Below are 14,006 nucleotides of genomic sequence, written 5' to 3'. Positions count from 1 at the left end.
ACTATGAGTGAAAGCTGATGTGCATTTATTAATTCTGGACAAGCAGCAAACAACTAAAATCTATTCTTTTCTTTTCATCATTCCGGTTTCCGATATGTAGTAGAATGCAAACGATCGCAAAAGAGCCGAACTCTTTTAAAGGGTAAGATATGGGCGATCCTCCTGTGTGTGTGTGTGTGTGTGTGTGCTCGCAAGACGCCAAATGCATGAACCACGTACAGTAAATGTGTAAAGACCGGTAAAATCCTTCATTGTAAAATAGCTTTCCATTATAGCTAGCTAGCGAGAAAGAACGCGATTATAAATTGATTACAATAGTGTTCGGACACATGTTTCTCCCGTTTCTGTTTGGTAAAGTACGCGCGAAAACATTCTTCAAATTCTTAATAAAAGTTGGAGAAAGAAAGGATATGATCGTGACAAGGAATCGTGTATGTGGATTGGATGGTGACAGTCGATGAGCAACAAACGCACCCTTAATGTCACCGCGGCAAACAAACTCGTAAATACACGACGCACCGTATCTGCGCCAATCTGTTGGTTAGCTCAAACCAATGCTTAGGAAAAAAGGAACTGTTTTATTACCCAGGTGGATAAATCAATGGAGTCCCTAGTATAGAATATGTGTTCCCCGATCCGTCGGAGTGTAACCGAGTCACGACAGGTTAGAATTAGGGAAAGGAAGAATTAAAATTTAAAATGCGACAAAACACAGAGCTCCAAAAATGCATTGAAAAAAAAGGCAACAATCTTCAATAAAACCGAAATCAGCTAACGAGAACCTGTTTTGGGGTGGGGGCTAGATAATGGAAATTGGACATGTGTGCGGCTGCAATGAAGCGAAAGAAATAAGGGGTTGTAAGGAAGCGTGCGGGTATGATTAAATCGTATCACTATGCGATGATGTACTGCGAATGCACTCGACCTTTTACCACCGGAAGTCATCACTTAACGAACGCGTCCATATCATTTACATCATTTACCGCACAGTGCCTGTAAACCGCGAAGGCTCATGGAGCGCGTGTTCACTTCCTGTTGAACCCATCGTGATGATCTAAACATGTTTCTAAAAGCGAAACTGTTAAGATGGGGAAGGCCCAACAGGGTCAGGTCACATCCGACAGAGACAGAGGGTGCGGCTGTGGCGATGGTTGTAATAAAGCAAGCAGCAGGTGGGACACTCCTTAATTCTACACCACGTTGGCAAAGTATGCGTAAAAGCGAAGACACACCCTGTTTGGCAGGGCAAGAAAAGGATATGAAATGAATGAAGGCATTGACTAGACAGGACTAGACCAAATGCTCCGTGGTACACCCACGATGAAACGGAAAAGGATTCAACAGAGGGAAACACGCTTCCTAAGCGAAACAGTTGTATCCCTCAAGGCGACCCGTGCGGAGTGATAAGCTGCGTTCGTGTAAAGGCGTTTGTCTAATCTTGCATTCTAAATTGCTGGATTGACCACTTGTTTGTCGAATTTGTGAAATTTGCTTTGAAGAAACTCTCCTCTGAAGGACCGACGAAAGATGGGTGATGAAATGAGTGTGGAGCAGGAAGCGGAAGCAATTCTCGAGGCGGAAACGAGCTTCGGGATGCGTGTGTGGCATCTGCTGTTTCTATCCTGCGGATCCGTGCTTGGTGTCGTCATCATGCTGTGCTGCTGCATACGGTTCCGCATTCCCCGCACCAAGCAGGACATCGAGGCGGACTACCATCGGAAGAAGCTGACGCGAAAGTTCCGCGAGCGGTTGGACTGCATGAACAATGCCGATATCGACGAGATGGATCTGATCAAAGCGCTCGAGCGTGTCCGGGAGGACTATGTGGCGGAACAGGAGAAAGTGGCGAGCAAGGAAGCGGCCGAAAACAAGGATAATCAAGCAATTGTTACTGTTTGTGATAATGTCTAAAGCGTGCGTGCGATAATACGAACGCCACGAAAATTAATTACACTATCGGCTATAATAATTGATTGGTTTTATGCGTGGTGTGACTGTATTGATATTGGATCTCTGTTTTGAATTGAAGCTCTGTGATGCTTCATTGTGGTGAATATTAACTACAACAATGAATCTGTTGAAAGTTGAACTATTATCAAAAACTGTTTGAACATTCATAGTGAAAATAAAAAATTTAAAATTGAATAAAAAGAGAAAACCTGTTTACTGTTTCTAACCCCTTCAATGTACATGTAAATGATGTGTTGAAAAGCGTTAAACGGAAAAATAATTCACAATAAAGTTCCGTCCACTTCGATAAACTGATAATCTACCTATTTCATGGCCCTCTTTAGAATGCACAATTTGACTACTTACAAGGTAATTTGGCTGCATAAATTTATGCATGCGGCATAAAAATATTAAACCTATTCCAATATTAAACTCTACCCAAAGACGGTTATTAAATGGTTCATCTGGCTGGTGTTCTGTTTTTGATTTGTGTGTTGGAAAGCACATTTTACGAACTCCTATGACTGTTTTGTAATTTCCTTCTAACGTTCATTTTAAATGCAGCGCACGGATAATCGAACCACCCGGATCTGACAGCATTTGGTAAACGGGACTCGACTGTATTTGACAGCTGTACCTCCAGCAAAAAAGTTTTTTATTCATTCGCCTTCTTCCACACGAAGCGAAAAATTGTACAGTGGATAAAAACATTCCATCGACTCCATTTGTGAAGTTCACCTGTTTGCTCTAGTGTGAAGAATATTCCAACCAAAAAGCGTTCCACCCAATCGTGAAGGTTTCTGTGCGTGCTCAATACCGCGAATACAATCGACATTACCGATTCCATCCAATTTCTTACACTTCCCATATCGGTCTTCTCTGCAGGCGGTGGGTGCAGCAACAATTTCACAACAAAAGGCGGCGGTCAAGTTTTTCCAGAGTTTTCAGACACACGCACACATACGAGCGCGCGGACGCAATCGTTTGGCAGTGCAATTCCAGACGAGAAAATAAAACGCAAAAATGGTTGTCATCGCCAAATCGTCGGCTAAGAAGGGTGAAAAGTCCATTCTTCCCCTGGTGCACCCACAACCGGATGCCACCCCGACCGCTCCGGCCGTAAGTAGAGAAACCCCCGTATTATCACCGTATTATCAACATTAGTCACTAGGAGACGCAATTGTTATTTTTTTGTCATTATTATTCATCTCCCTTCGGAAAAATATCATGCTTCTGGCACACGCACCTGTACAGTGTGTAGACATTGGCATTGAAAATTGCTCGCTATTTTTGTTTTCGATTGTCGTCTAGCTGAAAAAGATGCCTCACAATAGTGAAGAAGTGGTGGTGAACGTACCGCCGTTCCGTTCCGTGCTATGCGCACGAGCATAGTTCTTCTTCCTTGTTGCCCAATCACACTACCGAATGGGGCAGACAGGTGAATCGATGAGAAATCGAGCGTGTAAACATTCCGAAACATCAGCACAGTAGTATCGCATTGCAAGCATTGACCCTGGGAAGGTAAAAGATGCATACGCGATTACCCATTCGCCGTCATGGCAGTGGGGGTTGTGCGTGGTGCACATTACACTTTGGTGTGCTATCAATCGAAATTGCCACTGGCTACTTTGCTCTGTCGTCAGCACAAAGGAAAGTGCGATGATGAATGTTCGCTTCGGGAAAGGGTAACCACGGGAACGACAATTGCCTGAAATGGCTGAGCCCAGGTTGAAGTATTTTGAGTATTTTATCGTATGATTGCAACGTGTCATCTTGGTAGATAACACCACATTTAACTTGGTGAATTTGTAAAGGTGAAACGTTAATGTAATATCTTCTTTGCAGGTAATAATTATCATCCGGGTGTTCTGTTTTGATACTTTAGATACCAAATGAAGCAGTTCTAAGAAGGAAATCAATTGAGGTGAAAGTCAAAAGGCACGCAGCAAAGAGCGCATTGAAAACTTTTCCATTTCCACGACGCAATTGCGACGTGATATTATTGCTTTCAACTTGAAGAGAGACTCAGTACCGACGCGCCAAGTGCCCGGTGTGTACACCGGCATGTGAAGGTTGCGTGTCCCTCGCGAAGGGGTTTGAGATATCGTTTTCTTTCGTTTCGTTTGTTGGTATTATTTTCGGGGTTCATTTTCCACACTCTGTATGCTTTTTTATGCTCTTAACTCGGCACCCGGCCTCCTACGATTATCATGATATAGCGTGTACACGCTTCTGGTGAGCTTGCGAGTCGCACTTGAAGCAAACCCTGTGTCCGCTCTTCATAATGGCGATGCGTGCTCAGGTTTAGAAACAGAAGCACAGACGCACAGCCCCCGGAAGAAGGTGGGAAAATAAAATATCATTAATTATTATCCATCTTCAAGCTACAACCACCCCGTAACTAGCGATTATTATAGAAGTACCGGAAGCGTGCAGTGTCCATTTTACGGTAATCGAGGCTGCAGAGTGAAAATTTTGCTTTTTGTGCACGTCTGTTATTGTTATCATTCGTACGTTGTCCACATGGACAAGAAACGATTCGTCAAACAATTGTAAGTTTCCGTTTATAAAATGCTTTGCAACTTCCAACCGGCTTAGGAAGGGAGAACGTGAGGAACGTGTGGAAACTGTCGAGATTTAGCCGGTCACGAAACGTTAGCAGAATTACTACTGTACTGTAGTACTGAATTGCTGTATCTTTGTCTTAACTCTTGGCATATTTATCCAGCAATTGTATATCTTATTCCCCCCCGAGGATGATAACAGTATCATCACCATTATTTATATTTTATTTCCATTGGGGGTGAATGCATCATCGTACTTTGGTGGCAGAGAATAGTTGTGTATCATGTGTCTCTAACGTACACAGTCCACAGACAACCGGGATCGGCTTCTTGTAATCTTTGGCTGGTATGGACCACATTCTACTTAGTGGTGGTGAGCAATAGATCTTATCATTTGCGCCTTATCTTAACCCACACCCGGTAAAGTATAGATTATTTGGAATCTAAATGAACTGTGAAGACTGATTTAATTTGGAGAATCATTGATAAAAGACTAAACCCAAATGCTTTGGTGATTCAGCGCGTTACAGAGCTGTCTAACGCTTCGTTAACGCTAACGTTACAGAGGTTCGTTCAAATCAAATATCTTGAACGCCATATACTATATCTTGGCCGAATAATACCATGGCTTAATCTGAATAATGACCGTTGTTCTTTACTAGACCTCCAACCGCTCAACTACATGCGACAAGTTTCCCAAGCTCTATTTATTGTCGAGATATTTCCCAATGAAAATGACGCACCATATTTATTTAGACACATATGTTGATACGCCCCTCACTGTGCTCTCACAACTAGAAACACATCATGACTTTCAGAACGCCAGCAGAGAATACGCAACTAATGCTCCATTCATAGGCATGTGCAAAACATTTAACAGAGAAATTTAGCATAGGCTGTAAGTATTAAGTCCCATCGAGAAAATAACAGATACAAAGACCCTGTTTCAAGTACAATAATTAGTTTTTATTTTCATTTCGTTTTTTATATCATTTCGTGCTTCTCGATTCCGAGTTACACGGCGACTCCATTAGTGGACCGAGCTGAATAATTGCTGAAGATTTCAGGGTTAGTATCTCCCATTACTAACGTCCTTCGTGTCCGTCACATTAGTGGCGTCAGGATGGGCTAAGTAGGGGTTGATGTCTCTGCGTTCCCGCTATTGACCCCCTTTGGCGTATGGCGCAGTATGATGCAACCCACCGGCCACATTTGAATTCTTCCGTAGCGGAATGTTTGGGTTATATTTTCTCTTCTGATGTAACTCATCAGCATCTTCTGCTTAGCCTGCTTTTAGCGCAGCGGGTTTTGTCGCAGTAACGGTGACGGTATCCATGTAGATGTAGCTCGTCAACGTGGGCGTTATGGTGACGCGCTTTGTAACGCGCTGATCGAAGGCTATCACTGATTTGGTACGGACGGCTGCTGACGTGGCACCACTGGTAATGGGAGCGGGGGTGACCTTGGTTACCGTATGCTCTTTTGTTAGCGTAACCGGATCTAAGGTTTTGGTCACTGTGACGAAAACCGTATCCTGGGCCGGTGGTCTTTTCGGTGGTAGAAGATCCTCCGGCAGGACGAAATTACTTCGTACACGTTGTTCGGCCGGTTGCTGGTGGCCGGAAAATGGTGGCAAATAATCGTTGCTCGGAGCTGGCACGGGAAGGTATTCGTTGTTTAGCGGGGGTGGAGCACAGGACGCTGTGACGGTGGTCGTTTCGGTGAGTGTACGGGTCGCACGGATCGTTTCCGTGTGGGTAAGATAAGTGGCGGATGTTTCCGTTTGCGTGCGGAATTGTGTGTTCACTTGCGTTGATGTGAGCGTACGGTAGGAAGTTTCCGTCAGATAGGAGACATCCGTCACCGGCGGCGCGTAGCTCGTGGAGATGTACGTACTGTAGTAGGTGGTTGGAAACAGCTCCGTCACCGTGCAGGTGGACGTCGCCGTGACTGTATCGGTGCGATATTCCACCAAAGGATAACGCTCGGTAACGTACTCTATCCTCACGACGGGACTGGTGATCGTTTCGATTCTAGCGATCGTACTAGTAACGGAAGAAGTTTTCGTTACCGCAGGCAACGAGATTCGCTCGGTGTGTGTGGTCGTGTGGTAGTTGGTTTGGGTTTCTATCGCTCGATGTATCTCGGTGGAGGTAGTCGGCACAATCAACGTCGTGGTGACGGTTGTTGGTTGCTTGATATACGTTACGATCGTTTCCGTGACGTTTATCCTGACGGGTACGGTAATAATCGTGGCCGACGCTGTACAGGCGGGCACCGGTTGGTCCGCCAGCGGACAGCTTGGGGTGGTGTAATCATATCCATCGAAGGAAGGTGTTGGGGTCGGTTTGGGGTATGTGTATCCATCGAAAGATGCACCAGACACAGACGGCAGATAGTTGGGCGATATTGAGCAAAACACAGCCGCGCACAGAAGCACTCGACGCAACAGTTGCCGATGGTGGTCCCGTCTCGAATCGATTGTCACGCCGCTTAACATGATTAGTTATTGATGATCCTATTTTTAATGACACTAGACGGCGTTGGCGTTAAATTAGATTTCCTTCTCCTGTCCTATCACCACATTTATGCAGGAAGCATTAATCGATTTTCTGTTCGATTCTCACATATACACAGCTTCACATGCGTCACTGTTTCACATCTATCCAGAGAATTGAGATGGTGTTTTTAACACTTTATTTCATGCTGTGAAGTCATGAAATATTCGCTTCAGAAAGGTGCCCATCCATTCACACGCCCCGATACAAACTCGTTCACAACCTTTGACCAACTAATCGGACACCCGTTTGATTGCGGTCGTTTTATTGAATTGGTTGACACGTTCAAGAAAGAGGGTGCCATCCCTCCCCATATCCACCTGTCTTCCCGCCTAGGACGCTCTCAAATCTAGCGAAGAAGATTCGCAACGATGGCAAACATCCAGTGAAGTGTTTGGAATCCGCCTTCGTCCCACGCCAACCGGTCGGTGTTGGCCTTACCATATAAAGCTGACGGACAGCGTCAGTGGCGTCGTCTTCGTCGTCCGTGGTTTGAATTAGGAACATCGGTGCGACATGGCATGCAGCCACGGACCATCTGTCCGTCCGTTCGTCCCACCAACACTGTCAACTATATCGAAACATCGGAACTAATGTGTCGGCCACGGAAAGTGGCGTGCTTTTTGGTGTTTGCAAGCATAACAAACTGTCCACTGCTTGTGCGGATTTTAGCTTAAAGCAACATCCAAATGAGTGAACGTTTCGTGGGTGTGCACTGTGCACATAATACTGAAGCAGCAGCTTTTACGGTGCATGTGCGTGTGGCTCACCTCCTATACGATCGCGCATTACTAAGCGCCGACTGATCGGGCGCACGAGAGAAGAAGGTATGATAGCGCTTATTTGGGAACCTGTCAAGATCAAGTTCATTCGGAGCAAGTTCGCTCGATTAGGGAACTCTCTTTCCGACACAGCATAGCTCACGCATGTCAACGTACCCCCACCTGTATCGAAATCTACCTGATGGACACAATGACATAAGAGCTTTTTTCGAGTTTCTAGCGGTGGCGTGGGTGACGCAGCTTAATCTTGCGAATCTGGATGCGTTCTTTTGGATGGATTGAAATTTTATTTCATGCAAATGCTTCGCTTTCCACTTTAGTCGATCGACAAACATTTCGATACTTCTGTTTACTTATGCCTTTTAAAATGAATGTGATTTTTTCGGGAGTTCTGATCATTCAACAGACTATTGACCGACTGGTGGAGGCTTATATTTCCCCAATTGCATTCTGAATTCCTTTCATACGTTAAGATAATGTGTTGTAACTAGTTGGAGCGCTATGTGTCACTAGCGTTAGATCATCACATGAAATAGTTTGCGAGGGTGTTGTGGAAAGAGACTGACCGTGCATATGTAATTTGGCCTAAAACCTATCCATTCCTCGATGTAATGTAACGATTTCCGACAGCTGATAAAAGACGACAGATCAAGCATTTGTAATTAGGATTTGTTGTGTGAGGTGGGCCTGGACAGGCACCATAGGCAGAAGGAGACAACACGACCGACAATAGTTCGCGTAAAACGAAACGCCAAACAATGACCTTTTCGATAACTTAATAACGTTACAGGAGGATGGCAACAACTCGACCGCATCGAACATCATTCTGCTACGCCGTGGTCGGCAACTGAAGCCGGCTACCGCGGCGATCCTACTGCTGGTGGCACTGTTGGGCTTTTCCATCGGTACAATCGGCGGTCTGTTCTATTACCGCCAGTATGCGCAGGCCCGGAACCATATGCGCTACCATGGCTTCTGCAAGATCCCGTACGATGCGAGCAACTTCGAATCGCTGTACCGCTCGATGAATGCTGACCGTGACATGGAGATCCTGCGCCAGTTCAACATGTTCCAGATGCCGAAAGCCCTGAACCAGGATGCTTCCACGGATGATTCGCAGTCGACCGAGAATGGATCGAACGGAAGCGACAACAACGAGGAGTTCTTCCGTGAAGAGTTCGAGCTGGGACTGTCGGACGACGAGAACTACTCGAAGATCGATGTGCCGGTGTTCCGTGGCCAGCGTCCGGCCCGGTTCCTGCACGATTTCACCTTTAACCAGTCGGGTATCATCGATAGTGCGGCTCGCCGTTGCTTCATCATGCCGCTCGATCGTGAAACGGTGCTGCCACCGCAGTCGTTGCGCGATCTGGTCATGAAGATGCAGCTCGGCTACTACAACATCGATACGAGCGTGCTGAAGAAAACGATGCGTGTCGTCATGCCGGAGCTGACCGATTTTACCGATGTTTCGCCGCGCGTCACCAAAGAGTGCGTTGACATGAAGATCTACCAGCTGGAGAAGATCGTCAGCGGAGGTAAGCATTTTGTCGGAAACCGTTTTGGTTTTTCTTTGGGGAATATTAACTCGTGCTTTTGTTTTAGTTTACAAGCGTTCGACCGACATCCAGGAGCGCGCCAAGTTTGCCGAGTTCGGTGGAAACCACATTTCACTCATCGACATCGCAAATCTCGATGAGCTGAACTAGAATAGCAGCAGTAGTAGCAGCAGCAGCAGCACCGGGTACGCATGGTAGTGCCGAACACAGAATGATAGGAACTAACGGGTGGTTTGATGCGGGTGGATGTAGGTTCCGGTACGGTTTGCTACAAACTGGCCTCTGTTCCTGGAAGGCACCGTGTTTTTGTTTTTCCACAAGGTTTTATTATTAAGTAAATGGCTGATTAAGTCAAGTATTAGGGCGACCGGTTTCGGCTGCAACGGTGGGTAATGCTACGTTTTCGAATGTACGGTGGGTTTTAGGGCAGAAGGAGGAGGAGAGATTGGAGTGAAAGGATGAGTAGGATGAGAACAGGAATGTGTTAAAAGGAAAACAATATAGCTAATAACTCTACGGTATGATGCAACAACCATTTTCTCTCACTTTCCCATTTACATCCACCTGAGCGATTATGTGAATGGTCTTGTTCTAAACGTTCAATTAAACCCTTTTGAAAAGAATAATATAGATTGTCCAGAATTTGGGGCGTATCCGTTGTCCGGCTACGGGTAAACAAAGTTAAAGAAAGCCAGAAATGGCAGGCCTAGACCTCTCGGGGTTGTTGTGCCGACAAAGGAAAGTCCCGAATTTAGACACACTATGGTGCACACACATCTTCCCCTTTTCGGAAGTTTGTTTTTCTCTCGGAACTGCCCCAAAAAAAATCGTTTTGGATGTTTGTCGTGGACTTTGTTTCCCTCTAGAAAACTATTGGTTTGTTGGATTTTGCGGGTTTTATTTTGTTGTTGCTTCAGCATGGGATAACATTTCATGTTTTTATATTTTTGTCTTACTCTAGTTATTGTCACATATCCGTTAAAGTCGTACAGCATTCTGTTGCAAACATTCGTTTTTATTCGACTAAGTTGTTTTGGTAGAAGTAGCAGCTTCGAACTAACCTTACTCACGTTTTCACTTTCTTTTCAACGTAAACGAAACATTCACACCTGTTAACCAACCCTCTTTCTGATGTTACAATAACGATATAGATCCGCCTTCACACCCTATTCCATTCCCGTCCGTGTTGTAGTTCGTTTCCACGCAGACCGGTTGACAATTTTATACATTTTGTATACCCCCCCCCCCCCCTAATGCACAAAATGTGATTATCTCGTTTGGATATCCGCTCTTTCCCGGTTCCCTTAACTGCTAGAGTAGTTCACTTTCAGATCAACCAGTATCGAACGACAGACACCACATTCCTTGCCATCTGGTACCATCTGAAATAATCGCATAAACAACCTGTGCTGTAGTATGTGCATGTGTCTGTGTAGTGTGGTAAATTCCGGCAATAGAGAGAATATATTGAGCTTTTTTTTTGTAACTGCAGACAAATGTTAGAAGTTTTTTCTTACCACTCTAAACACAAAGCAAACCCTTTCTACAAGAGCGCGAATAAGAGAGACGGAGAAATAGAGAGTACATTATTTTGCAGAAGCAAACAACAACAAAGAAAAAAGACAGACGCATAAGAGAAGACGGAATACAACAATGGGCAAGAAATAATTATGTTTATTGGAATTGTAAAGAATAAAACACTATTAGTAAATAGGAGTGTGTGGTGTATACGAGTTGCGCGTTGCTGTAAATGAGAAAGTTAAAGTACATGTATTGAGTCCCTAACAAAGGCGGATGTCAGTGCCATCTATTGTATCAAGCGGTGTTCTCCACATCCAGAGTATTCTTCTAGATAGTCACAAGGGGCCACCCACCATGTGCATAGAACATTCAAAGCTTCGAATTTTATCTTCAGAGAATTGTGTTTCATCCAGCAGAATTATTTGTTAATAGACCTGTTCTCGCTGCTGCTATTGCTTCCCTGACTGACTGGCCACGCTGGTGTACGTCTGTCTTGTCGGATGGAAAGGTATGAACGCCATTACTCAATTTGAATCTGCTTCCGTTCTGTGGGCGATCATCAAAAATCCTTACGGGTCTGATTCTGATGAGCAAAGGTGTCCGATACGACATGCCGTTGAATTTTACCTAAAAATATCGGATGTTTGGCGAAAAGAAGCTCAACAACATTTACCATTGTAGTAGAAATCCGTTGTTGCTTCTTTATTCATATTTGTATGTATATAATCGTACGCATGTGTACGTATGGGGTTGTGTATAATGATCTAGCAGGATTAAATGTGATCCCATTCGATAGGATCGGACCATTCGGCTGGAGGTGTTGGTAAAACCGGTTAAATTTGCGCTAGCTAAAAACAACGATCTCTAACGATCTTTCTTTGCAGTCGATCGAGAATCGTATGGGAGATTGGATCTCGACGGGGCGGGGGAGGGGGGACCACTAGTAACAAGAAAGTTTCTAGATTCGGTTTGCTTTGTTTTTTTACACACGACAACCGGTCTTTGCTTACAATCTACGTTCAGTCTTATGAGGGGGTTTTGCCGGTTTCGTAGCACCTTTCCCGAAACGTTTCCCGTATCTCGTGTCGCCCGGTTTATCGTCCTTCCCATCCTATATTGCTCGATGCGATTCTGTTTTCTGTGAATTTAGTTTCCTTTTTGTGTTTTCTATTGTTTTATCCGCTTCTCGCCATGAAGCCAATGCAATGTGGAAATGCGTAACATAAGTGTTCGTGTTTCATGTTTTGGCTGGCAGCAGCTATCGAAGACAGTGCGTCATGTGTGTTTAAGTGGCTGTTTTGTTGGCAGTTTTATGGTTTTTTTTTAATGTAATAGAACACTCCTGCATTACACTGGCGACGGGTGCAATGTAATTAATGTGAACAAAAACCATCTCTTTTTACTTAACTTTTCATTTTGATAGTTTTTTTTTCCTTCCCTTTTTGTCATTTCCTACTATACACATTTCACTAGAAAGAATAGTATCGCTAATCAAGAGGTACTTTGGACTGATTATCCGCCGAGTGTGTGTGGATATATCGTTGTTTTTTCTTCTTCTTTTTTTACTATTTACATTTACATTGCCTTTGGTTCGTGGTAGACCGTCGTCTGATGTATGTTTTTTTTTTCTTTGTTTTGGTTCCTCCGTTTGGGGCCAAATATTCACGTTTTCCCTATTTTACTAATTAGGTTAAATTTTGCCTCATGTAGTTCTTGCACGCACGGCTGGTTGGTAAAGACTAAATTGATGAATAAACATTATAATCACATTGTCCCCTACTCTCAATTTGTCTAGCAAGTGAATTAATGAAAGCAAAACCACTTTTTGCATTTGCTTATTATGCTATTAGAAATATATTCGATATTTGCTATCGCTACTGCTCATCAGCAGTAGCTTTTTATTTACTTTTCCCTCCTTTTCTCTCTCTCTTTCTTTTTCTATTGCGATTATGTAGTTTCTTTGAGTTGTTAGAAAAATTTGGCTATCATTATCAGCAAGTACTAGAATTATTATCGTTTCCGGTGTTAGTGTATGTGCTTTTTACCCTCTTCTTATAAAACGGTTTTCTCATCTTGTTTGTTTGTTGCTATCTTTTTTTCGACGCACATACGTTCTAACATGGTTTTGTTTTCATTCGTGGAAAGCTAATTAGCAAATGTGTTTTTTTGTTTCTTTACTAGATTGCAAGGTTTGACACCCTTGGCAGAAACTGATCTCCGTTCTTTTAACATTGTTTTCTTTTTTGTTTTCAATTTTAAACTATTTACACCATCACAGTGACGGGTTGGGGAATGGAATCTTTCCCTACGAAACATAACGTGGCAATAATTTTTGCTATTATGGTTCAGTTTCTGTTAAAGCAAATTAAATGGTTTACTATCACTGTCTCGTTTCCTCGTTTCGGGTTACGATGTATGTTGGTTATTTAATCCCATGCCAAGCCTTCTCGTGCTTATCCAATCATCATCAAGGTTGGTACTTTGTGGTTGAATATTTTCGTTTTTTTCTTCCTCTTGTGCTGTACGGAGTTTATGTTATTTTCCTATTTCGGCTGCTCACCTTCTTGGACGGTATTGTTTAGTTTGTACTGGTATTGAGATTATGCTCACTAATCGGTTGATTTGCCAATCGTTTGAATTGTCTGTGTTGGATGTGTTTGCTTTCCGCCTGAAACTCGGCTGTCCGATGTTTTAAAAAACAAATTATCTACCCCTCGCTATTGGCTACTATTGCTACTATCACTATTACCACCAAAACGCATGTAACGCTTCTCTGAGGTAACCTCTACATTTCCCCTGGTTAGCAGTGTTAATTCCCGTTGGCAGACCTTATTGCGCAGTGATCGGTAACCTTTTGTTTGTTTTTATCGATCAGATATTTTTTTTATCATTTAAAACTATCGCTTAACGCCAATTTCTGTTACATGATAGGAACATCGTGCCTCATTATTAAATCGCCCTCGCGCTCGTCACTTTAAAGCTTTTTTTTATAAAAGGATAATTTTGGTTTTTTCTCGTTATTGTAGTTCTGTCTTTAGGTCCGGACTTGCTTTATTCCGTTTGTCGCTTTGC

General features: G+C 43.7%; 2 protein-coding genes across 2 annotated transcripts; both read left to right on the top strand.

The window, feature by feature from the left end:
- Positions 1 to 1,527: 1,527 nt before the first annotated feature.
- Positions 1,528 to 1,911, top strand: LOC128714627 (uncharacterized). Its single transcript, XM_053809501.1, has one exon. The coding sequence runs from the start codon at positions 1,528 to 1,530 to the stop codon at positions 1,909 to 1,911; it is 384 nt and encodes a 127-aa protein (XP_053665476.1).
- A 1,062-nt stretch (positions 1,912 to 2,973) lies between these two features.
- On the top strand, positions 2,974 to 9,563 carry LOC128711738 (uncharacterized). The gene is made up of 3 exons (XM_053806623.1): positions 2,974 to 3,069; positions 8,645 to 9,392; positions 9,460 to 9,563. The coding sequence occupies exons 1-3, from the start codon at positions 2,974 to 2,976 to the stop codon at positions 9,561 to 9,563; spliced, it is 948 nt and encodes a 315-aa protein (XP_053662598.1).
- Positions 9,564 to 14,006: the final 4,443 nt, after the last annotated feature.

The sequence above is a fragment of the Anopheles marshallii genome, chromosome 3 (genome assembly GCF_943734725.1).
Source record: "Anopheles marshallii chromosome 3, idAnoMarsDA_429_01, whole genome shotgun sequence".
Taxonomy (NCBI): domain Eukaryota; kingdom Metazoa; phylum Arthropoda; class Insecta; order Diptera; family Culicidae; genus Anopheles; species Anopheles marshallii.
This window is presented reverse-complemented; position numbering and strand designations above follow the sequence as displayed.

Excerpts from the sequence above, each read along its gene's own strand:
- LOC128714627 (XM_053809501.1), top strand. The coding sequence starts at position 1,528 with ATGGGTGATGAAATGAGTGTGGAGCAGGAAGCGGAAGCAATTCTCGAG.
- LOC128711738 (XM_053806623.1), top strand. The coding sequence starts at position 2,974 with ATGGTTGTCATCGCCAAATCGTCGGCTAAGAAGGGTGAAAAGTCCATT. Across the intron at positions 3,070-8,644 it reads CCACCCCGACCGCTCCGGCC|GAGGATGGCAACAACTCGAC; the intron begins GTAAGTAGAGAA and ends ATAACGTTACAG. Across the intron at positions 9,393-9,459 it reads GGAGAAGATCGTCAGCGGAG|TTTACAAGCGTTCGACCGAC; the intron begins GTAAGCATTTTG and ends CTTTTGTTTTAG.